At 35.8% G+C, this 25330-nt stretch overlaps 1 protein-coding gene across 1 annotated transcript in view; it reads right to left on the bottom strand.

Annotated features, from left to right (window-relative positions):
* LOC108917899 (peripheral plasma membrane protein CASK) overlaps positions 1-25330 on the bottom strand; it is a 257836-nt gene that overhangs the window by 161713 nt on the left and 70793 nt on the right. The window contains exons 6-8 of the mRNA XM_018724711.1: positions 22855-23030; positions 16798-16923; positions 16459-16642 (exon numbers count right to left, since the gene is read on the bottom strand). Coding sequence (XP_018580227.1) covers positions 16459-16642; positions 16798-16923; positions 22855-23030 — 486 coding nt within the window. The remainder of the gene's footprint in view (positions 1-16458; positions 16643-16797; positions 16924-22854; positions 23031-25330) is intronic.

The raw sequence follows: 25330 nt of genomic DNA on the forward strand, positions 1-25330 counted from the left end.
GATGCCATAGCACGGTAAGTACTCGGAATACCAAAGGTATTTTTCGAAAAATTAGCCCGGATGTCCCAGTACATTTAGTGTAAAAGGGCAAAAATTGGCAAAAAATCCAAAAAGTAGCCAACTTTGATCCAATGTATCTCGGTTTTTATTAGTCGTAGGTACTTTTATAGACTCTTATTTTAAAGGAAAAAAACATTGACTTTTTTTTCTGTGAAGCAATGCCTATACCTAACTCCTCTCAGAAAAAAGTTGTGGGCCAAAAACCAAAAAAAAACTGCATTTTTTCGGTTTTTTTTACTCGTTTTGTGGGCATATTTTTGTTAATAGCTATTTATGATATACGTGTTAAAAGTAAGATTTTATTTTGTGAGTGAAGATGATTAAAAAACGAGCGTAGCGAGTTTTTTAATCATCTTCACTCACAAAATAAAATCTTACTTTTAACACGTATAATATCATAAATAGCTATTTTTTGACTTCAGGTCTCATTTCGATAGGAAATTCAATTTGCTACAACTTTTCCGTTGACAACAATTATATGACTAAAATATAAAGTATTTTATAATAATCAGCTTTTATCCCTGTACCAAAGGAATATCCCTGAATTTTGAAATCAAGAAAGAGACGTCACTATTTCAGAACAAATACTGCTGCTACTCGCAGCAGGACGACGAAAGTGTTGCGGTTGTACACACGTCGAGGTGTGTACCCATCCTCTCAAAACACAGACGCACAATCCAATTACCCGGCTTGCGGATAACATGTATTTGTGAAGTGTCCCTTAACAACGGCCTTCTGCCATACCCCATCAGCTAAATTATACAAGCCATCAAATTTACCCGAGGCCAATCGATTTAAATTCCAAATGAGCCCAGCTTACGCATCTGGTCGTGATATCGGACGAGCGTTTCCTGAGATTCCGTCAGATGTTTGATTTGGAACGATACGGCGTATGCCACATTATCGCGCTGCCTCTGTTGTATTTAACTTTATGCATTGTCTCATGTATCGTACCCTTTACCTCAACTTAATACGACCGCAAAACAAACGCCTCTTGTTCCTAGAATGGGGAGATTTTAAAGTCTGCCATTTTGTTACACATACATGGTGTATCGTGAAGAATTAGATCAACTGAATGAGAAAAATAACGGCCCATTTGAATAATTCAGACTATTCCGATTTGAATTTTGACTCGACACTTGGCCTAAAATTATCTCGTTCGTAAAGAATGGCGTGAACGTAAAATACACCCCGTGTATACACCTTTTATATTTATTAATATCGTTAATGTTATGTGCGTATTCACGCAACATCGCTGCTAGCTTGTTATTTTTCGAGGTGAACCCATTTAATCCACTCTCCAGTCGAAGGGCACGTAGGAAGGGAAGAGGGCATCGTTATTTATTGCAGAAGCAATATTTCCTCATTTTTACCGCAACGGAATTGACCTTAACAAAAAGGCGGGCCGGCCTGCGGACCTCGGGTCCGATAGCAATTAGATTGTGATTAATTTTATCGGGAAGGGTGCGGTCGTGATAAGTTGGAACTGCTTTATTGGATTAGGCCGACACAAAGTTCCACTTCCATTACACCTTGTCTAGGAAAGTTTCGTCGGGACGTCTAGGGCGCACGGGGTGCGCCACTTACGGTTTCCCCTGCTATATAAAAAAAAATAGTTCAAAAACGAAAGCGAAAAACTTTCTTGAAACTTTAACGATGTGGTTTTACGTATTAAAAATTCCAAGGAGGTTAAATAGATACAAAATTATATCGCCCTGTAATAGTTCCTAATTAAGTGTCGCAATGGAAAACTGTAAATTCCTCTTGACAAAATAAACATTTTTCCTCTTATATTTTTCTCTCCGGGCTTTCGTTTTCAAGATAAACGGTGTCAAAACTGTTTTTTTAGTTTTTTTGCCAATACCTTAGGAACCGTTTGAACTACAGGACTGAAGCGCCAATGAATTTTACACAAAAAGAATTCTCCTGGTTCATTGCCCTAAAGTCAAACGTTTTAAAGAAAAATGACTTTTTATGAACAAAAACAAACATTTTGCCAACGTTTCGAAAATCTTTTGTAATTCAAAAAATAGGTAGTGATAATTAACAATTTTTAACGAAATTTAACAACAGTTTTTGTAAATTTTATTCGCTAAAGTGATAAAAAAGGTTTTTTAAGTTAAAATCCCATATGTTGTTAAATTTCGTTAAAAAAAATAAAGTTTTGACACCGTGTATATCGAAAAAGTCCAAAAAAATTTTGAAAAACAGTTTGATTTTCGAAATTCCTTAATATTTTGGACTGGGATCAAAATACAGAAAAATAAAAAATAGTAGAAGTTTTTTCCAACAAAAAAAAAACTTTTTTCGTCCGAGTTATGGTTTGTCTGGAAAAAATTATTAAAGCCATGAAGTCATTTTTCGCGGGCAAACAAGCGAATAAATTCACTCTTCGACGTAAGAATTGTCAAATTTCACTCAAATATTGAATACATTAATATGTAGAAATGATTCAATGAAAAAAAAAATAAAAAATTTTAAAAAATTCAAAAAATATTCAAAATTTTCGAAAAACATGTTCCAAATTGTTTTTAGTCTTTCGGATATACTCTAGTAAATAGAAGGTAATATTTACATATTTTTATTACAAAATTATATACATATTTTTATTAAAAAATCATTAAATACAAAATTACATAGAATCATCGTTTTCACGTATACTGTATTTCCTACATTGATACTTTCATACCTGTTGACTATTTACATTCTACTCTTTGACTATTCGTGTTCATATTGTAATAGTATCAAATTTTATATTAAACGATCAAAGGCGATTTACACCGGGAACCAGAAAAATTTCTATTTTCTTATAACATTCAAAAAATCATTAAAAGTGAAAAAACGTTCGTAACCAAATGAATTTGTGCTTAGATTCTTAATCTGTGTAATTCCCTCAACATTTAAAAATAGTCTCAATCAAAATAGTTTAGTTTTAATAAAGTTCCAGAGGAACATATAGGGTGACTCACAAATGGTGACCAAAAAGGAAACCCCGTATTCTTTGGTGAATTTTAAGGGGAGTCTTTCCTATAAAGTTTTTATATAGGACGCTTCGTTAAAAATATACAGGGTATTAAACTTCAAAAAATATTTTCAATTTTTTTAAGTAATTTAAAAACTAGTAAGTGAAATAATTTGAAATTGGACACATGTATTTATGTAAACACTGTCCAAAATATGAGGGCTTTTCCTAAAACTTACATGCACCAGTGGCGGAGATACAGGGTATCGGTGGCATACTTTTCTAAATAAAATAGTACACCACTGCTTTACGGTAGCAACATTATATCATGTTATCTTCGGATTCAATTTTCTACAAATTACTACTACTGTTTAGAAAACTAAAATAACAATGAAAATATAAGTATCAAGTTAATCGAAAAATATTTTTCCTTGCAAGTTGGAAATAAAGTTATTATTAAACGGAATTTAAAACGTTATAAGAAAATTGCATTGGATAACTGAAATTTTAACTGGTCCACCCTATGCATGTATAATTGTGCGGACGACCGACGTATCCTCTATTTGTAATCGATCGGATAAAGCTTTGAGGGCAAAGGGCTTCCACCTTTTGACACTGTCTGAAATATGTGCGGGACAAATGTCCACTTAAGCGTGGTTTCCGTTCGGGATTAATTGGGGATTTATACTCGATGTCAGCGGAAAAATTTTGCTCGCGATAAACTCTGGGTCTCTGGAATCCTGAATTAAAAGGCTAACCGAAAAAAATGGTCGCTGGCGTGTTTTTGATGTTAATTGATAAGTAGTAAGATGTTTTAGTAAAATCTATCCATTGTCCCATATGAAATATGCTTAGAGCACTTGGAAAAACGATTTCCACCACAGGTAAAACTGGAGGAAAACCAGATCTTTGTGTCAATAACAACCGATGAAGAAATAGGCCAGTCAAGTTGTCGAAAATACCTTGTTATTTAGCCGAAATTTTGTCCAGTAAACAAAGACATGTCAAAATTAGGAAAAATTCCGTAAGGTTGAATCAACTTTGTACCTCAGTTGAATGTTAGAGCTTCATTTTCAAAATGGCGTCTAAAGTTTGCAAAAAAGAGTTTGTTTCATTTAAAAAAAAATAAACATTTTAGAAAAAAATGTTTTAGACAAAAGTTGTAGAACTTTTTATAACAAAAATTTGGATCTCAGCCCGAGACCAATTGATAAACAAATGTATTAGTTATTGCAAAAAAAACGGTTAAAAATGGCATTTTTTAAAACTTCTATATCTTTAAAACGAAAAAAGATTTTTTTATGAAACTTTCAGAATATGTAGTCCTTGGTAAGTAGAATAAGTGTATTTTTGGAAAATTGCGAAATACTTGACAGTTTTTGCAAAAATTGAGTTTTTCAAAAAGAATATATACCTACTTTTCAAGTTTCAATAAATTATACAGCCATGCACTTACGTGACCCATCTTGGGCTTAAAATTTTCTCTAAGAGTTGTACTTTCCTTAGCAAATTGTGCGCGAATTGCAAAATAATTGGAAATATGCGAAAAATGTACCGAATTTTTTACTTTTTTTGAGGCGATAAATGTAGACCATTTTCTTATCGTGCAAATTTAATCGGAATGCCAATTGCCGTTTGAAAGCTGACATTTTTTTACGAATTTAAAAAAAAATGTCCTACGACCAACAGGAGCCGAAAAAATCGCCACGAATTTATTTACTAATATTAAGGTCTGAAATATACACATGTTGTAGTTGAACACTTTTACTTCAATATAAAAAATAGTCCGCAATGATTGACCCCCTTTTTTACAGGAAATAATTTTGTTAGGCTCCGTAAAATGCTTGCTTCGCTCGACAAGTTGATGCGCGTGGTGGGGGGAGAGTAACCACAAGAGTAAAGACTGAAAAAGTAGTCTGATATAATTCAAAACTTTGGCAGAATTGAATGCTCAATTAACTTGAATCCTACACAGATCAATTAACGTGTTTCGTAAGTTTAGATGTACAATTTCATGATTTAGGTGATTTTTTGAGGTTATAAAAAAACATGACAACTAACTCCAGATTCAATGGGACAACGTTCATGGAGATATGGTGGTCTAGTCTCCAGGTTAAACCCCTTTTTCGTCACGCGTGCCTGTGTTTTGAAACAAAGTATTAAACCTAAAAGCTTAGTAAATCTGATACATCCAACTTAACGGATTTGCAAGTATATTCTCACATTTCCCTCATCCCCCGTGGCTTTGGAAGCTGTTGCTTCCAGTCCGTTGGTTCGCTCCTTGAGATGAGTGCCGATAATATTGTATTTTGTTACACGCAAACCCGAGGAAAAGACGAGAGGAAAACAGAAAACGGGTATATTTATAACACAACTCTAATGTGCCGTGTTTATGAAAACAACCGTATCGATTTTCATGCAACTTGATACGCCAAAGCAAATAAGTTGTACAAGTCAGGCGAGGTATATTCATGAAACGAGTTCTACTTATTGCAATTTTAATTTAAAATGTCCTGACGTTTTGAGAGTGTTTACTTTATTTTAAGTCGGAATGATCTATTTCCTGATGCGTAGAAAATCAATGGTATAACGTCGTTTACTTAAAAAAATTCACACTTATTTATTATAAAAGTAAAAATTTAAAATTGCAACTTTCCATAAAAAAATATCGTCGTGTGAATTGTGGTTGGCAACAGATTGTGTAAATAGCTGAAGATTAACTCCCCCCGATTGTTCGGAAGTTCTAAGCTCCAAAACCACCATCTCAAAATTACTCTACCGTGGAAAATCGAGTGTTTTAATTACCCAGCGAGAATTCCCAATTCAAAGGCAAATATTGACAACCGGGTACATAATAGAATCAATACGGCCTGGAGGGCGCCTTATCAAAGCCTCCTTATGGACTTTTCGAGGGCCCCGATCTCTCTCTAGATACCGGAATTGCCGTCGTCGTCCGGTTATTCGCCAAAATCTTTGACATGTTTCCGACGCGTGGGACTGCGATTCCAAGAGCTTCAACCAAAATGTGGACTCTTAAAAGTCATTTATGAAATAATTTTTTTAGTAGTACGTATACAGGCTGTTACAAATTCGCTTCTCACTACAGGGATCTCGAAAACGGTAAGAAATATTAAATGGGAGCAAAGTTGCATAATCAGGGGACCAACATTATGCCTCTAAAAAATCAAGGTTGACATGATTAGTTTTCGAAATATTTGAAAAAAAAACGAAATTTTGGAAATCCGTTTTCGTTTCATTTCAGTCTTGTTTGAGGTGATATTGAAAAAAAGAAGAACACTTTTCCATGGCAACTTTTTGCCCTCTATCGAATGGCATAATCAGTCTTTGTATGTAACGTTTCGTCTCTCCAGGACCATCATCAACTTTTTTGCAGGAATCCTCGCAAGAATTTATGCGGTAATCTTTGATTGCACAAAAAACAGTAAATACCTTAAAAACCAGAAGAGATAGGTATAGGGAAACATTATACCATTCGAAAGAGAACAAAATTGTTCATCAGGTTGTGGAAAAATATACAGGGTGTTCCATTAAAAAAAATAAGTTAAGGTGGTTTAAATTTGACTAAATTCGGCATTAAATTTCTACCACCCTGTATGAAATTAAGTCATTTTGAAATTATGGCAGGGAAGCTTAGAGTTTTAGTTATGTCCCCTATGAATTTTATTTATATTTAATATTTATATTAATATATTTGAATTGGGGAATACATATTATCAAAAACGGTTAACTTTAAGAATAGGAAACCTTTATGAAAGTTCACCTAAAATTTGACGTAGAATCCAAAATTTCAATAATATACAGGGTGTTCCATTTAAATAACGAATATGACGTCAACTTTCAGTATAACCGGAAGCGTTAGGTGGACGCCATTATTTTAGTTGAGAAGGGCATGCCCATAAACAATTGCAAAAATTCTCATAATTAAAATCGAAGTAGTCTCTGAAATATGTCTATCGTCTCGTCACCATGGGACACCCTGTATAGTTATTAATAGGAATCAGTTGCTCGAATAAAAATACGACGTAAGTCAAGATTCGCAAGATTTTGATGTACCTACCTTGTTAAATTTCGATCGTAGCTCTGCAACTAGGACGGGACTATTTAATGTTGACTGTACTTGACGCTAGAGCAGAGAGTGTGGAGTTTATCTAATTTTAAGTTAGAAACGTACGTTTTGATTACAGTTAAAAGTCCGACCGAAACTTCGAGCGGGAACTTTACCCAAATTAAGTAATTTACTTAGATCAGACAGTAAACTCGGGGAAGTTAAAACGCCACCAAGTTCGGCAGATTCGTGTTATTAAATTTCGCCTAGTAGTTGCTAACTTTAATGTATTTCCTCGAAAACAATAAATACTCGCGTTGTTTGTCTTCACTGCTATTCAGATATCACAAAGAAGACAGACCAGAGACTGAAACTGCTTTGCTCTGGTTTTGGAAAAGATTCAGCGCCCCGAGTTATGAATTAATTTTCTCGGGATTTGTTATTCTTTTCTATTTATAAGGCAGGTTTTAATCCATTTTCCAATACCGAGTGCTCGTACTAAAATTAAACTGGACACTCCCAAAGCCAGGAAAAGTAGAGGTTAAATATATTGTTTTAAGATTATTAAGACAGATACACATTTACTGTACAGAGTGATTCACAAATCTGGAAACAGACGCAAATTTCAGAGAAAAAATTATTGTAGTACTTTCAACCATTACATCGCTGGGCTACTGTAGCCTCTAAGCGTCAGTCAATCAGTTTATAAACCACATGTTTTCTTCCACAACGCTGGATTTGAAGCGCGATTTTCTAGTGTTTTAGATGTTATCATTTTATTTATGACTATTTTGTTTGCTGTCAATTCAATCCAGCGTGTTATGTATTGTATCCACGCACCGAAGAACACGCCGGTACAGGTATAAATATAAACTAGACAGATGCCTGGAGAAATGTTCTCTAAGAGGGAGCGTTTCACGCTAGGATAAAAAATCAATGAACCGTCAATGTACACCGCCGACGATTCTGCAGAACTGCAGATTTGGATGATAAATTTTTATGTATATGAGGGAAAATAGTATTTGGGCGAATCGAAATCCCGGACAAGAATGAACATTGACTTGGGCTGTGTCTGCCATACGTTGAGGAATTTGGAAGCAGGAGATACTGCTAGTTTCAAAGATAGAGGGCGTTGAATTTTATTTTGAAACTCAATAATTTTTAAAACTGTCAGTGTATGAACAGGATTATTGTGTCTTGAAGTGACAAACAAAAATGTTTAACTAATTTTGGAGTTACTTGTATAGGACGTTAATTATGCCCTATTCCTTTGACAAATATTGGAAAAAAATTGTCTTTACAATTACGGACATTGTGTATTGAAAACATGAAAGAACGTCTTTTGTTTCATAGTTCGTTTTCCCATACTTGATATTTACTGTAAGTATAGCCCGTTGCAAGCCAAAAAAGTTAATTTTTGGAAAATTTAAAAATATTAATTGTTTTTCGAGATATATCGAATTTTTGAAAAAAAAAAGCGCTCTCGAAAATTGTCTTCTTCTTCTTCTTCTTCTCAGCGGATGGTCATACAGTAACGATTTCCGGCTTATTTTCTTCGTAAAGACTTGTATTTGTGTGATATTAAATAATTTTGAAAATTTTATTAATTTTAAGGATCTAAAAATGACCAATTTTCCATAGCACTTTTTTTAAAGATACGATATATCGAAGAATAATATTTTTAAAATTTTCAAAAATGTACTCGGAGCTAGGTATAATTTTTTAGTTATCTAAGACGTTTTTTGCAGTTTTGCGAATTTTTTTGTCAGTTTTGGACCGAGTTTAAAGAAGAAACTCAATTTAAATTTAATTTCCTATACGATCATCTATTTTTTTTCCAGGGAATAATTTCTGTAAGCACCTGTCTATAATGCTTAGACTATTTGGCCTCAGAACGTTTTCTCAAGACGACATTTACCTCATTCGCCTCAAATTTGATCTAAAATCGGGTTCTAGAAATGAATTCAGAATTGTCGAATTAATCTAGGATTTTTTTTCAGATGTTTTCTATTAAAACAAATTGTTTATCGTAAAACTTTCACGAAAATCAAGGCAACATTATCAAGAAAATGACGAAATTTATTTGAAAATATCCAAATCCGCGTATGTGGACCCGCTGAAAACGACAATGGTGAGTTTCTTGGCTTAACAGGTAATCACAAAAATAGTTCTCCTGCACGATAATGACTCATTGACTTTTCTATTTCAGGAGTCTTTGAAGCGAAGGTGAGCTGTGCTAGAGGAGCAATATTCGAAGATGTATGCTCCTAGAACCCAGGCATTGTATTAGATTGACTGGGGCTAAGGAATATATTTTTGTTATTGCTCTAATCAACACCCAACGTCAAAGGAAAACTGAGATAAACTTGTAACTACGAAGATAAAATTCTGAAACTTTTCCCTAAATATTCACCAATAAATTATATATTTTTCCGGAGGCGTCAGTTTTTATTGTGTAGGCAACACATAATACATCACAGGTGTATACCTGGTTGCATAAAAAATTTTTTCAATATTTTAAATATTTTGGCGAATACGCCAATGTAAAACTTTTAAGATTTTTTTTATGCAACCAGGTATAGACCAGTGATGTACAATGTGTTGCCTATACAAAAAAAACTGACTAATTAGTGTTTCCGCCAAAATGTAGAAAATAGTAAGAATTTTTATGCAGCAAAAATGAGAAATTTTGAAAAAAAAAGTAATCGATAAAATATAAAATAAAATAAAATATAAAAAAGGCAAATACTTCAAATTTATTAAACAACTTCAAGATTTTTCATTGAAAAACGTAACACAATTTTAAATAACAAAAAGACAATGTTAATGAACTTTTAATACAGAATAAAAATAGTAATGCCGCCTCTTCAACCCGAACTGAAATCGGCGTCTATTGGACCGGAAAAGCAATCCGCAAACAATTTCAAATAGTGTCTTTTTTTTCAATCAGCTGATAATTCTGAAAGAGATATATTTCTTAATTAAATTTAAAGAAACTAAAATTTCCGTAAACGCAAAAACCATTTGCTGAAAACGATTACATTTTGAAGTCGCTAAACTCTGATTGACGGCAGCAATTTCTTAAATAGACTCCCATTTTTGCGATTTCAGCGATTCGGAAAAAATAATAATCTTATTCCCTACTGAAACTCTGAATAAAATATACATCCATCTTCCACGCATCACCCTATACGACAACTGCAGGAAAACTTGCGAAACTCCAGATAATATATCCAAAAGACGTCGATGATGTCAGTAAGCTTTCCCCGCAGGTAAACACGAGTGCTTGACATTTGCCCCGGACCGTCTACCTGTCGGAAACACTTTACCGGAACACGAATCCATCCTAATGGAAGATGTGACGGCTGCGGGTCGGCTAAATCTGGATACTCTCCGGAGAAAAGACAGATTTCCGCCAAAAGTACCCCGTTCCTTCGGACGATGACAACACAACAACACACGCCAGAATTTTCGCTAACCTTTCGAAAAAAAAAACGGAGAAAATAAATACATCCCAGAATCATCAAAGTCGCACCCCTAAATAACCTCAGAGTCGGTACTAACCAAACTTATTTTCAGTACTTCAATCTTTAAGAGACGCCCTTAATATTTCAAGTTCACAATTTTCCGGATCCAAACCGGACCACACACCAGGCCCTTCGGCGGAGTCCACGTCACCTGTGAACGAACGTCAGCCCAGAAACGCCGCAGTTCCAAAATCCACAAAATGGGCAAAAAAGCAATCAAATTCCACGACAATAATATAAATAATAAAAAAAACAGAAAACAGAAAGTTATATGCCTTCCTGGTAGACCAGGACGAAAGTTTTTATTTGCACCTTGATATAAGTACACGTGTATAAAATAACATTCTTGAACAATTTTTTTCCGGACCGCTTAATCAAAATTTCAGAAAAATTTAAAGGAGCGAAATTTACATTTCTGAGCACCCTGTAACGTTCGTAAAAATGAAAAATTTGATTTTTTTTCAATTCTTTCACAATTGGGCATTTTTTGCTCATTGAATTTGAAAAAAAAAATAATTTTTGAAAAAAAAATTTTTTTTTTAATTTTTGAAAATTTTTTGAAAATTTACTCTTCTTTATTTTTTAACAACTCAAGATAAAAATATTGAGTCATTTTTGAAGCGATGTACTCTTTCCGTACCGTAATTTCCTTTATTTTGAATTAACGAAATTGATTAAAAGTTGATACCCCCAAGATTGGTGTAGTCCTCGATCTGCGAAAAAATAGTGCGTATTATCCTAAACTTTCTTACGAAGCTGAGCGACTTCTGGTGCGGATAAATGCCGTCTAGGCATGACAAAAATTAAAAAAATTGAAGTCTACAAAAACTTTTGATTAATTTTTTTCACTAGAATTACAAAAAATATTGTTAGTTTTGAGAAAAACTGTTGGTTGGTTCCTTTGAATCAAAGATAGAGTTTAAAAAAAAACTGTTTTTTTCACACTTGTTAGCTTCGTAAGAAAGTTTAGGATAATACGCACTATTTTTTCGCAGATCGAGGACTACACCAATCTTGGGGGTATCAACTTTTAATCAATTTCGTTAATTCAAAATAAAGGAAATTACGGTACGGAAAGAGTACATCGCTTCAAAAATGACTCAATATTTTTATCTTGAGTTGTTAAAAAATAAAAAAGAGTAAATTTTCAAAAAATTTTCAAAAATTAAAAAAAAAGATTTTTTTTCAAAAATAATTTTTTTTTTCAAATTCAATGAGCAAAAAATGCCCAATTGTGAAAGAATTGAAAAAAAATCAAATTTTTCATTTTTACGAACGTTACAGGGTGCTCAGAAATGTAAATTTTGCTCCTTTAAATTTTTCTGAAATTTTGATTAAGCGGTCCGGAAAAACCGTTCGATAGATCGATCTGCCCATTTACGGAGCTTTTGGGGGTACATCGAGGTGTAAAAATTCGTACAAGCATTAGACTCTCCATCGATATTAGCAAAGATGCGGTCGACTTAGCAAAACAAGTCAAAAAGTCACTTTTTTTCACTTTTTTCAAGTTAATGTCGAGGATGAAAGAAATTTTTTTTCTTCCAAGAACGCTACATAGCCTTGTAGGAAATTTATTCGAGATTTCGAAACTGCCCGTCAATTTTCTGTCTGATCATTAGTTGCCGAGATATCGATGGTTAAAGCCAAAAGGATGCTTTTGTATTCGTAGTCGGATATCTCCGGGTCAAATTAACGTAGAGAAAAATTTAAAAATAGAAATTAAAGCTGAATGAACAGACTATCAAGTCCACATCATGATTTTTGTGTAAAAATTTTTTCCAAGCCCGTGGACCGAGAAAAAAACGCAAAAAATTGGAAAAAAAAATTTTTTAGTCTTATTTCTTAGAATTTCGCGATGACTGTCGCTCCTAAAAATTTTGAGCTAAGAAATCTGGAAACTAGACATTCGGCGCTTTAAAATGCTTTTTTTAAAACCTTGGTACGATCATTTTTAACTGAGATACAACATTCTGAAAAATCACTAAAAATTCGACACATTTTTTTGCTCCCTTAATTTTTTGCAGAAGTTTATTCCATTCGACCGAATTAGTAGACAATCTTTCCTGTTCCGCAATACTCCCGTCATTATGCTTTCACATTATTAAAATGAAGACTGACACACGGTCACAGGTGTCGGCGTTCAGCGACTCTCCACCGCCGGCGTATTACGCAAATCCATGCCGTCCCCAACAAACCCACCGGAGAGCGTTACGTTTATTGACTGCGAGGCGTGCAGGGTATCATCGCCCGCGCACGACCTGCAGCTTTTCCCTCTGATGGGACCGGACAAAAGGGACGAGGGACCGGAATCGACTGGACTTAATCCGTCACTATCACCCTCCGCAATCCACCGACAGCGCTTCCGCACCGTATACAGCTGCAGAATCGACTGTACGACCCAAATAATTGTATGTTGGTGGAATTAGAATTAAAATACAGGATATTTTCTCAACTGTGCTCGATTTTCTTTCGAAGAAAACACCCCAACAAAAAACGACTTTTAGTTAGTCTCGAACTCGTACAGGGCTCCGCAAAGTGTCTAAATTAAAATCGAACGAGCGCCATCCGAGCGGAGTGCTCGGGTTCGAATGACCTGGTACGCTTAAGCGGTTCCGCCTCGAGACAGGAGTCGTAGAGCGTTCATTTTTATTAGCAGAATGAAGCCGGAGAGTCGCTTTATATGCTCCGGAGGAGATATAAATAAGTCGATGCGAGCGTGTCTTGCGAGCCGGCAAAATTGAAGTTATAATTTGTTTTCCGGGCGAACGTGTCCCGAATTTCAACCTGATGGTTAATCCTTTAAACGGATGGATGTCGGGCCGGGGGCGGGGTCACCGTGAATGTAATTAGTTTGTAGAGATTAAAAGTCCGGGGCGATCGCTTCGGATGTACGCGACGGATCGCGCTTGATGAATTACAATTATTAGAAAAAATTGATCATAACGGACAAAGCTCAAAAAATCAGAGACCACCTACGCCGCAGGAAGACGCGCAAATCTTTAACTGTTTCCAAAATCGGCGAAAATTGAGCCCAACAAATCCAAAAACTGAATACCATCATTAACACAGACGCCCGCAATCCATAAAGGATTGGTTTTTCGAAATACAAATTTTCTCAATCAGCCTCGGACCTCACCAATAAACACACTGCGGAGCCAGCATCGAGAGCGTTTGAATGTCAGCACCCCAACTCTTTAGAGACGCCCAATCCATAAAGAATTAGTTTTTCAAAACACAAATTGAGCTTGGCTCGGACCTCGCTAATGAACACACTGCGGAGCTAGCGTCAGGTGCGTTCAACCGTCAGCCCGGAGACCACATAGTTCAATAACCAGAACGCTTTGACGCTTCAAATTTTTTTCAGGTGTATATACACCAGTGTGCTCATTTATTGTTATTACACGCAAATTATGTGATAATCTCAAAAAATTTACTTTAAAAATAAAAAATTCGAGTTATATTTCTCCAAAAAAAAAAATAAAAATTAAAGAACTAGCTCAAAGCTCCCGTTGCCTGATAGCACACTGTCACTCAAGCTTTGTCCACCCTGCGACGAAGATCCTAAAGGATACAGCGAGCTCCTAAAGCTGCCGTACACACAGTTCTTAAAGCTGCCATACACAAGCCTTCCAAGGGGCAAATTTCAAATCAAGTTCTAATGCTTAAACACAAGCTTTTAAAACTTCCATTCAAGCTCCTAAAGCTTCCATGCCAACACATTACTCGAAAATCAGGCTTTTTTTTCGAAAAACAAGAGAGTAGCAATTTGTAGAAAACTGAAAGACGAATCCGAAAATATCATGGTTGTTAGCGTACAGCAGTGGCGTACTATTTTATTTAGAAAAATATGCCACCGATACCCTGTATCTCCGTCACTGGAGCATGTAAATTTTAGGAAAAGCCCTCAGAATTTGGACAATGTTTACATAAATACATGTGCCCNGAAAATATCATGGTTGTTACCGTAAAGCAGTGGCGTACTATTTTATTTAGAAAAATATGCCACCCATACCCTGTATCTCCGCCACTGGAGCATGTAAATTTAGGAAAAGCCCTCAGATTTTGGACAATGTTTACATAAATACGTGTGCCCAATTTCAAATTATTTCACTTACTACTTTTTAAATTATTTAAAAAAATTAAGAATATTTTTTGAAGTTCAACACCCTGTATCTTTTTCAAAGAACGAAGTTTCATTTTGGGTCACCTTTTGTGAATCGCCCTGTATATCAGGACCATGTTTTTGTATTAAAATTATATTTAGGCACATTATTTTTAGTTTTTGTTTTGGAACTATTTCTTAATAGCTTTTAACTAAAAATCTTCAACTGTGTTTCCAAAATCGACGAAAATTAAGCCCCAAAATTCCAAAACCTAAATGCCAGCTCCCCAACTCTTTCCAGAAGTCCGCAACCCATAAAGGATTAGTTTTTCAAAACACAAATTTTCTCAATCTGATTCGGACCTCGCTAATGAAATTCCTGCGGAACTAGCGTTGAGTGCGTTCGAACGTCAGCTCAAGGCCCATACAGTCCAATAACCAGTGTCGGAATTGCATACGAGAAGGGAAATTGCCCGATGAAACAACCCCAAGCGAAATGTGAAAGCAAAAAGACATCTTAGAAACTGTTCTTTTTTACATTAAAAAATTAAACCAAAAAAAATTTAAAAACTGAATGCCAACACAAATACAGACGCCCGCAATCCATAAAGGATTGGTCTTTAGAAACACAAATTTTCTCAATCAGCCTCGGACCTCACCAATAAACACACTGCGGGGCCAGCGTCGAGAGCGTTCGAACGTCAGCTCGGGGACCCAAAATAAAATGTGAAAGTAAAAAAATCTCCATGTGACTTTTTCCCACTTTGACCACTGCTCTTTTTTTACGTGATCAGTCCTTGTCAAGGGTGATAACAGAACGGCAAGAATACAGGGTATTCATTTGAATGATTGCCTTATTTACCAATTTCAATGTATCAGGCATGTGTTTTTGAAATACTTATATTTAGACATATTGTTTCGGATAACTATTTATTACGAGACTTGTTACTAAAAATCTTCAACGGTGTTCCAAAATCGGCGAAAATTAAGCCCAAAAAAAAAACCAAAAACTAAATGCCAACACTAATACAGACGCCCGCAAAGAATAAAGAATTGGTTTTTCGAAACACAAATTTTCTCAATCAGCCTCGGACCTCACCGATAAACACACTGCGGTGCCAGCGTCGACGGCGTTCGAACGTCAGCTCGGGGACACAAAATAAAATGTGAAAGTAAAAAATCTCCACGTAGTAACTGTTTTTTTTACGTGATCAGTCCTTGTCAAGGGTGATAACAGAACGGCAAGAATACAGAATGTTCCTTTGAATGATTGCCTTATTTACCAATTTCAATATATCAGGCACGTGTTTTTGAAATACTTATATTTAGACATATTGTTTCGGATAACTATTTATTACGAGACTTGTTACTAAAAATCTTCAACAGTGTTTTCAAAATCGGCGAAAATTAAGCCCAAAAAAATCCAAAAACTAAATGCCACCACAAATACAGACGCCCGCAATCCATAAAGGATTGGTCTTTCGAAACACAAATTTTCTCAATCAGCCTCGGACCTCACCAATAAACACACTGCGGAGCCAGCGTCGAGAGCGTTCGAACGTCAGCTCGAGGACACAAAATAAAATGTGAAAGTAAAAAAAAACTCCACGCAGTAACTGTTCTTTTTTACGAGAACGGCGAGAATACAGGACATTCTTTCGAAAGAGCGCGTTATTTACAGATTTAGTACAGACCATTCGCGTATTTATTTCGTAAAAAGTATCAACAATAAAAGACTTACCACCGGAAGAGACCTCCTCGTCCCCGAAATCCGAGAAGGTATCGGCGTTCGAGTCGTCGTACGGGTACCACTTGCTCGAATTGACGGCGCTCAGAATACAGCTCTTCAATTTCCTACGTGCATTAAATTTTTTCAACTCCTCTACGGTGTCGCCTAAGTGGATCCTCAGCCCCTTATCTCGATCCTGAAAGAGGAAATAAAAAAAAATCAGTTGAACACTAGAGGCCGGACTAAAATGTGACAAAACAGGGTCGGCTTCTTTAAAGTGGCTGGTTTCAAAATCGAAACCGACGAATTACTTATTTACAATTTCCTTGCTGAAACAATCGAAACACTCACCCTAAGCCACCTGTGATTTAGCACCTCTTGAATGGTTATCCTTTGTTTCGGATCGACGGTTAACATTTGTTGAACTAAGTCTTTCGCACTATCACTAATGAGTTGCCACTGTGGAGCCGAGTCTATCTGTAATTGAAGGCATACATTAACGTCGGAATATCAGGGAAAGCGTTAAGTAATAAACGACATGAAACAGGTGTTCCGTCACAGGGGAGAAACCAACAGAGCGAACTAGTGGAGTGGATTAACGTTTTGCGTATGATTTTACGCAATTTTTCCGTTTCCTAATGATCGATGTTAATCAGGGTGTTTCTGAAATACCGCCATCAGCGCTTCCGCACTGTGGCGCGCGACAGCTTCGACATCAAAGGTACAGCTGGCAGTCACACTAGGCACGGCTTTAAATGTGTTTAAACCTTCATATGATTTTTTTTTTCAATTTAAAACGTAACGTTTTAGACCTTCATTCTTTACAGAACACGAGAAAAAAATTGCTACCCAGGATTTTTTTTTTAACTTTTTGGTGAGAGTTTTATTTCGTCACAGAGCAGAGGCCCTTTTATATTGGACATACTGTACATTCTACAACAGCCGTAAATAGTACAAAATCTCAAGTATAAACCCGGATAATTAAAGTTATATTATCACGAGACAATGTAAATCCTGTTAATCGGAATATACATACACTGAAACCTGCAACCTTCCTTTATTTTTCTATTAGTTACCCCACGGTAGCATCCCGGATTTAATTACTGGCCTTAATTGAATCTAAGCGGCATGTACACTAATTAACGTAATCCGTCGCGTGAAAACACGAAACCTTATACTTACTTCCCTTAAAAATTCTGCTGTATTTACGATTTTAATTAAGTTAAAAGGCGGATTATAGAGTTCATCCTGGTCTATATTTTATGTGTTGTATGAAAATATTGTTTTTAGCGCAAGTGAAGAAACACTTTCGAATATATCGATATGCACCATCCACACGATGCGACATAAATATGTGTACTACGGTAAAACTAGAGATTTTCGCATTCTCGATCGTTCATAGTCTTCCACACCAAAATGCATTGACATTGGTAAATGTTTGGCATGTTACCGCATCATCTAGAGTCGGTTTATGTTATAAAATAATAATTGGTTTATTGGTTTAATTATATTTTCCATTATTTTCACTTATTCCGATTTCCAATCCTTGTAAAGTTAAATATGTCTCCTGATAAGTGATGCTAAGTAGACGTTCAAACGCACGTCTAGGTGGTTCCGCAGATTTTGGCCTTGTTGGTCTCGCCAGCTACACTCCAAACATATGTAAGCACCTGCTCTGACCTTTCTCACTATCGGCGCCTTTTGTGAGATTTCTCGAGTAGTTTGGGAGACTAGTTCAAGAATTCAAAATATGCGTGAATATTACAACTCCCCCTGTTTCGCTCATGAATTTACGGCGTTTTTGGTAGTCTCTGGTTGTCGTTCGTCGTGCCAAAGCGCTGTGAAAGCGTTGTAAAGCGCGTGTTCCATCATGCTCCTAAAGAATCATTCCGACATAACAATATTCTACATCGACTCCATCCCATTTGTTGTCTATAATTACGCTGTTGCGTTTCCACAAATCGCTCGTTCGATTTTTCGATCTAAATGTATTCCCAATGACATTTATTGCTCCATCGAACTACCGAATGTAAAAGGAACGTCGGCAAAAAGAAATGTAAACCCTTTTTAATTTAGAAGTAATCAACGTCCGAGGTAAACGTCAGTCTAGAGCCTACTGCGATACGGCGTTGTCACGCTCTTGGGGTCGGACGATCAATGGCCTGTTAAAGGAAATGCTTCCGAATCATTTGATGTTTCGTCATAAAGGGGAGAGATCGAACACTTCTGGAATTCCCGAGGGTGTTGACGTGTTGTCGTTTATTCTGCAAATAAGCTCTTTGCAAATAAATGCATTTGCTGAAGTAAAATTTATCTTAAGTCGAGTTTACCGAATTTGAAACGTTCAAGTCAAAAACCTCGCGCCGCGAGCGCGTGATCGGGCCTGGCGCTCCTTCTCCCGCTATGCCAATCGTTCATTAACGTTAACTTTCATTATAGCGTTTATTACATGAGCTATCAACTATAATTTTTTCACGTTCAAACACTAACTCGACTGGAGCATTAGAGGAATATATTACAGTCGGCTCAGAACCACGAACAATATCTTATAATTTAATAAAAAGCGAAAAGTTGCTCGTACCTGTTTTGGCGCCCAAAAATAAATATGCACGTAAATAGGAAGAATTCTATTCCGTTACTATCTGTGCCATATTCGCGGGGGGAAAAGAACAAGATATTATGGACGGGTCAATATTTGCTTGGGATGTGTGTTTGTGTCCGGAATTTGGCACACAAACGGAACACTTTTCACGAGATTTAAAGGATATACCAGAATATATGCGGATAGCAACAACCCAAACATTCATACGGGGTACTGGCAACACTTTTATGAATTAACATAATTGAAACAAGGCCCAAATTGAATCATTGAATGTATTAGACATCCAAGCGAACTAGATCGATGATATTAAATAAATTACAAGGAAATACCTCGTTAATTATTCAAATCGATTGGAAGTGCATGAAATATGTAAGCACCGTGGCAATTTTCTTGCAAGTACTTGCAGTTCCGGAGCTATTGACAAAATAAATATTGCAGCAGCCAATAACTTGTTTAATATTCGTACCAATACCCGCATTGTCTTTTTAGGTTTTGAATAAAAAGGACATTTTTAAATAATTTTTTCTCATAAATCCAGTTTTTAAATTGTTAGATTATCACTTTGAGTATTTTTCTGCACCCTACAGTTTATTTTATTTTTATTTTTACTTTACTTGACAAATTTGATAAACGAACACAACATCGCGACGAACACCGGACTACGGACCATTTTGGAGTTTTTGATCGCTACAGCGACCGTAATTAAATTGCAGTTTCGTAAAAACTCGCCGATGCAAAAAACGCTGGGTCAAACTCATTAACAACGGACCAAAAATAGAGCATTCGATCCGATAGTCTCTTTCGCTTTGCGCCGAAAGTTCCGTACGACCTCCGATAATAATTACAAAAGAACAGCTGAAACTCTGTTTACTCGACAGACAATTTCTACTCCGCCAGGCTCGAACCGAGCGCTGCCCGGAACAAACCGGGAACACAGACGACAGGACGAAGTGAAGAGAAAGGAAAGAATAATATTTGACGAATTATTAAAGTTCTCAAAATTTATAATACCTACTTATTAGAGCGCTAACAAAGGCGTGCGAACGTATTGTAATGTAGGATGTTTCGAAATTAGTCCTGAACGTTTTATTAACGCAAATAGAAAAAGAGAGTAAAGGTAAGGCAAGAAAGATATACAGGGTGTCCCACTAAGGTCGGCTAGGTACGATATTAGGGAAAGTATAGGCGCTAGAACTTCGGAAAAAAAATGTTGATGAATAAATCGACCAAGAGTAATCGCTGGAAATTGTTTTCAAGTTCGTAGCTCGGCCGCTAGAGGGCGCAATCTACATACCAAAACATAAAGTTGAATTTTTCTCCGAAATGTTTCCTATTCACGTACAAATATGGGTAGACGTATTCTTTGCGCGTAATTTTTGTTATTGACATTTTGTTCTGTCCCACGACAGAAAGGGTGGGGGAAACTCCTAATGTCTGATCAGAAAAATGCATTTTTTTCAGGATTGGCTCATCAAAATCCCGTAGTGTTATACCTCGTTAGAAAGGTCTTTTCACGTTTTATCTCGTGGTAATGTCGCTATGTCATTTACCTCAACATGGAAACCTATACGGCGTTATTTCAAAAGAATGTCCTTTATAGTATGTTTGGAAATGAAAGAGATTAATAAAACCCCGAGATAAGAACCGGCCATGGGCGTGCTAATATTTCGTTTCAGGTAATTATCGGGTAACACTAATGCTAACAGGTAATGGGTGTACATTAGTATATTGTACTGGATACATCATAGGGCAGGAGCCAGGGTATTGTGACAGATGAATCCAGTCTTAGAGCTGAATATACGAAGACGTGCTAGTGCAGTAGAGTAAAATTCGACTTGTGTTCAGTGACTATTGTGCCAGTTGATATAATATTGTAAATGGGGTAAAATGTCGAGCTTATCAAATTACGTACCTGCTAAACGCGTGAAAAGACGTGCGCTGTCTCAGAATGAGAAGATTATTGTATTAAATGTATTTAATGCATTAAAACACCAAAATCCTACCAACACGACATCGTGGAAAAATGAGAAAATCTACAGACTTTTAAAGGAAACAAAAAGTGAACAAGATACTGTAAATCCCCCAAAATCATCTACAGGGAGGTCAAAAGTCGTTATAGATGATTTCTTCAAAAATGTCATTCGCAGAAAAGTACACTCATTTTATTTTAAAAAAGAAATACCAACGCTAAACAAAATTTTAAGTGAACTTTCAGAGGACAACGATTTGCCAAAAATCAGTAGAAGCAAATTATGGGCCGTCTTACGAGAGTTGAATTTTTGCTGGGAAAAGCAGAACAGGAAGTCAGTTCTTATCGATAAAGATGAAATTATTTGTTGGCGAAGATCCTACTTAAGATCAATTAGAAAATTCCGTGACGAAGGGAGGAATATTTATTATCTAGACGAAACTTGGGTCAACGAGGGATATACTGTAACAAAAGTATGGCAAGATAAAAATGTAAAAAGTTTTCGACAAGCATTTTTGGATGGACTTTCAACAGGGTTCAAGGCACCTTCAGGTAAAGGGCGAAGATTAATAGTGACACATATAGGTAGTGCCAGTGGTTTTGTAGATGGCGGTTTACTTTTATTTGAATCTAAAAATACAGGTGACTATCACGAAGACATGAACGCAGATGTTTTCGAAGAGTATTTTACACAGATGTTGGATCTTATTCCTCCGGGGTCTGTAATTGTCATGGATAATGCCAGTTACCATTCACGGCAGACCGAGCGGACGCCTACGACTGCTTGGAGGAAAGCCGATATAATTCAATGGTTATCCGGAAAAAACATTTCTTTTGAAACAAATATGGTGAAAAAGGAACTTTTGACACTTGTCAATCTTAATAAAGATCAGAAAAAATATGTTATCGATGAAATGGCAACAAATCGCCAAATAACGGTACTACGGTTACCACCTTATCACTGTGAACTTAACCCAATCGAATTAGTCTGGGCGCAGGTAAAAGGAGATGTAGCGCGAAATAATACGACGTTTAAATTAAGTGACGTGAAAATTTTGTTAAAAAATTCCTTGGAACGAGTAACTGCAGATAACTGGCAAAGATGTATACATCATGTACAAAAAGAAGAGGAGAAAATGTGGGAACTCGATAATTTAATTGACGTTACTGTGGAACCTATCGTTATCAATCTAGGAGACGAAGATAATTCATCAGAATATTCAGAGGATGAATTTTAATATACCTACTTTTTTATTTTCTTTATTGTACATTTATACAACACTACATTTACTCACCATAATTTGAATTTTCAAAATACATATATTTTTGTGTGGAATAAAAGTCTATTCATTAAATTTAAATAAATATTTTGATAATAATATTGAATAATTTTATTTGAATTACTAAAAACCCTCTTAACCCGGTTATGATGCTTAAAGTAGCCTCATGTTTTGAAATGCTGTTTTTATATTGTTTACTTATAAGAGAAATGGACCGAGAAATTGAAGCGGCATAGACAAAGACGGATTGTCGGGGATTAAATTTTAGCTACCTGCTACAATTTAGTACAACCCGGTCACACAAAGTTTTTTTAAAAGTACACCTCATCTATACCGATAATACATAATATAAAAATATTGATTATAAGCACCAGTACTACATTTATTTACGATTTGCATACATAAAAAGCTTTTATTACTCTCTTTCATTTCTAAACAGACTATAATGGATTTTTCTCAAAAATTTTAAATGCAGTGCTATAGTTTTCTTTACATAAATGAATTCAGCACAAAAAATTGATGAGTATAAGTGTTAAATGAAAAAATGGATAACTCACGTGCAGCTTCCCCCTGCAGACAGCCTCCGCCAGCCTCCTTCCGCTGCCGTGGAAGGGCAGCGTGCCCGAGAGCAGCGCGTGGAGGAGCACCCCCGCGGCCCAGATGTCCACTGCCTTGCCGTACTGCCTCCGCTCGATTACCTCGGGGGCCATGAAATTCGGACAACCGACCCTACCTGTAAACGTAAATCGTACATTCCTCGAAGGACACTGTCAAGTATAACTTCTTCGCGACCTGCAGGAAATCGGATGGTTCTTCCGAACTTACCGAACGAAAAAACAACTAAAAGATGAGTCTACCTCGTCTTCAAGGGTAGTTGGGCAAGAAAAAGAAAAAAAATGCTTCGAAATGAACAATTACGTCTGTGTTTCGAAAGAACCAATCCCGGGCTAGTCTTCTGGTGCAGAAGTTTTATTTATATACAGGGTGTTGAAAAAATGCGTGTTCTAGTGCACGAAGAGGTACTTCACTTAAAAATAAAACATAAAGTTCCTTTTGCATAAAAGAATTAGTTGTTTCTTTTTAATCGCTTCGGGGATATTTTGGAAAACGAAAAACTTTAACGCTCTGTACCCCAGACAAGGATGAACTTTTTGTCTTACTTTCGGATGAAGAATCTCCTATCGAGCACGTGAAACAACGCATACGTATGTGATTGTTCAAAGCCTATGTACAATACTACAGCAATAAACAATTAATTTTGAAGTATATACAAACAAATTTCGACCTGTCAGGAAGGTTTCATAAGCAAAAAAATAAGGGAAGCTGGTCTAAAATGCATTTACATTCAAAATAAGCTTTACGAGTATATTAAATACTATTTTTAATTTACATAATTTAAATTAATTTACACCTTTACATTTTTAAAGGAAATTATAAATAGAATATTCATTGGAAATTTATTTTTAATGTATATTTCTAATAAAAAACAAAAATATTGACATATCTGAGATTATTGTGAGGTAATTTTTTTATGTAAAAGAATGTTTTTCTTAATTTTTACTTAACCATAAATTCTCATACAGAAGAAAATCATGCTCTTCACATAATATTAGTCAATATTTCGAAAATCGATCATGTTTCCATTTTTAAAATCAAGTTTTTTTAGTCACTGTGAGATTTGTGATTGAACAAAAATAGTTTTTTTCCACAAATACTGGAACAATTCATGCTGCAAACATGTACTCTTAAATGAACTGTAATTACATGTAACCGTGTTTTGTCATTAATTTCTAACACTCTGTATGTGGTAGAAGAAATAAAACAGATGAAAGGTGCAGACTGTACATCCTTAATAGATACACTCTCCTCCAAGCGCTTTCGTCCAATTTAACAAGAAAATAAGCAAAGACGTGACTGTTTTACTCGACTACTAAATTATACTACGGCTTTCCCTTATTCATTTTCATTGTTTTACCAGCCACCTTGATGACTGCTCTTAAGTGGGAACAAGAAAATGCGGCAAAATGCTTGGCGGATATTAGCACTTTTTTTTATTTTGTCTGTATACAGTCAGTTTGCAATGTCGTTCTCATAGCGAACAGAGATGCCTCCCGAATGTAAGAAATAATGGGCAAACCTTCGAACGTATCTACTAAGACTAACTATTTCATGTGATTTTAAACAAATGATATAAACATAAATTTTATTTTTAAAAAGTTTACTTCGGAACGCATATTACATAAATCATCCAGTTCAAAACTGTACTCGTATTGCACATTGTTCTTGCCTATGTCAAAACTATTCACCCATGTGACTTAAAACAAATGTTTTGCCGCACCACGTTATTGAAAAGTCTGAGAAGTTCGCGAAGCAATGGTAAACGCAATTTATAACCTCGGGTCAACAGCCGATATGTTGGCATAGGATATTATTCGCCCAGAACGGAAACTTTTGTGAGTATATTACAATGTCGTAATCTACAGGAAGTTTGACAGATCATGTTTTCGTATGTACAGAGAATGCTAGGCCCAAAGAAAGCTCTTTATGGAGAATATTAAATACAGTACATTTTTTATATAGGATTTTGGACATAAAAGAGACTAAATATATCCTTGATTCAAGATTTTTGTAAATAAAAACGAAGGCTTTACATATCTGTGTCTAGCTTCAAGCGAGCACACTGTATATCCAATATACTATCGTATTAAATACCTATTTGCCTTTTCTTTGAGTCTGTGTTAATTTCCTGTTAAGCGTCCTGTAGTAGACATATAAAATGTCAATGGCTCTATAATATTCCCCTCCCCAGCTCAAGTGATAAATTCTAACAACTCAACTACAAACTCACACGACTTGCAACGAACGTTGGCGCGTGTTTTTCAAAAAATACACCTAATATAAAAGATCACATTTCCCAAATACAACCGTTTCTCCCCCCTATAGACGACAAGGCAGCATTATTAAAGCTCGCTTCGTAGAAGAAGTAAAATCGATCTCGAAACACGAGGCTGCAGTTCCACTAAAGCCACAATG

Source organism: Anoplophora glabripennis, unplaced genomic scaffold, assembly GCF_000390285.2.
Source record: "Anoplophora glabripennis isolate ALB-LARVAE unplaced genomic scaffold, Agla_2.0 scaffold17, whole genome shotgun sequence".
Lineage (NCBI taxonomy): Eukaryota > Metazoa > Arthropoda > Insecta > Coleoptera > Cerambycidae > Anoplophora > Anoplophora glabripennis.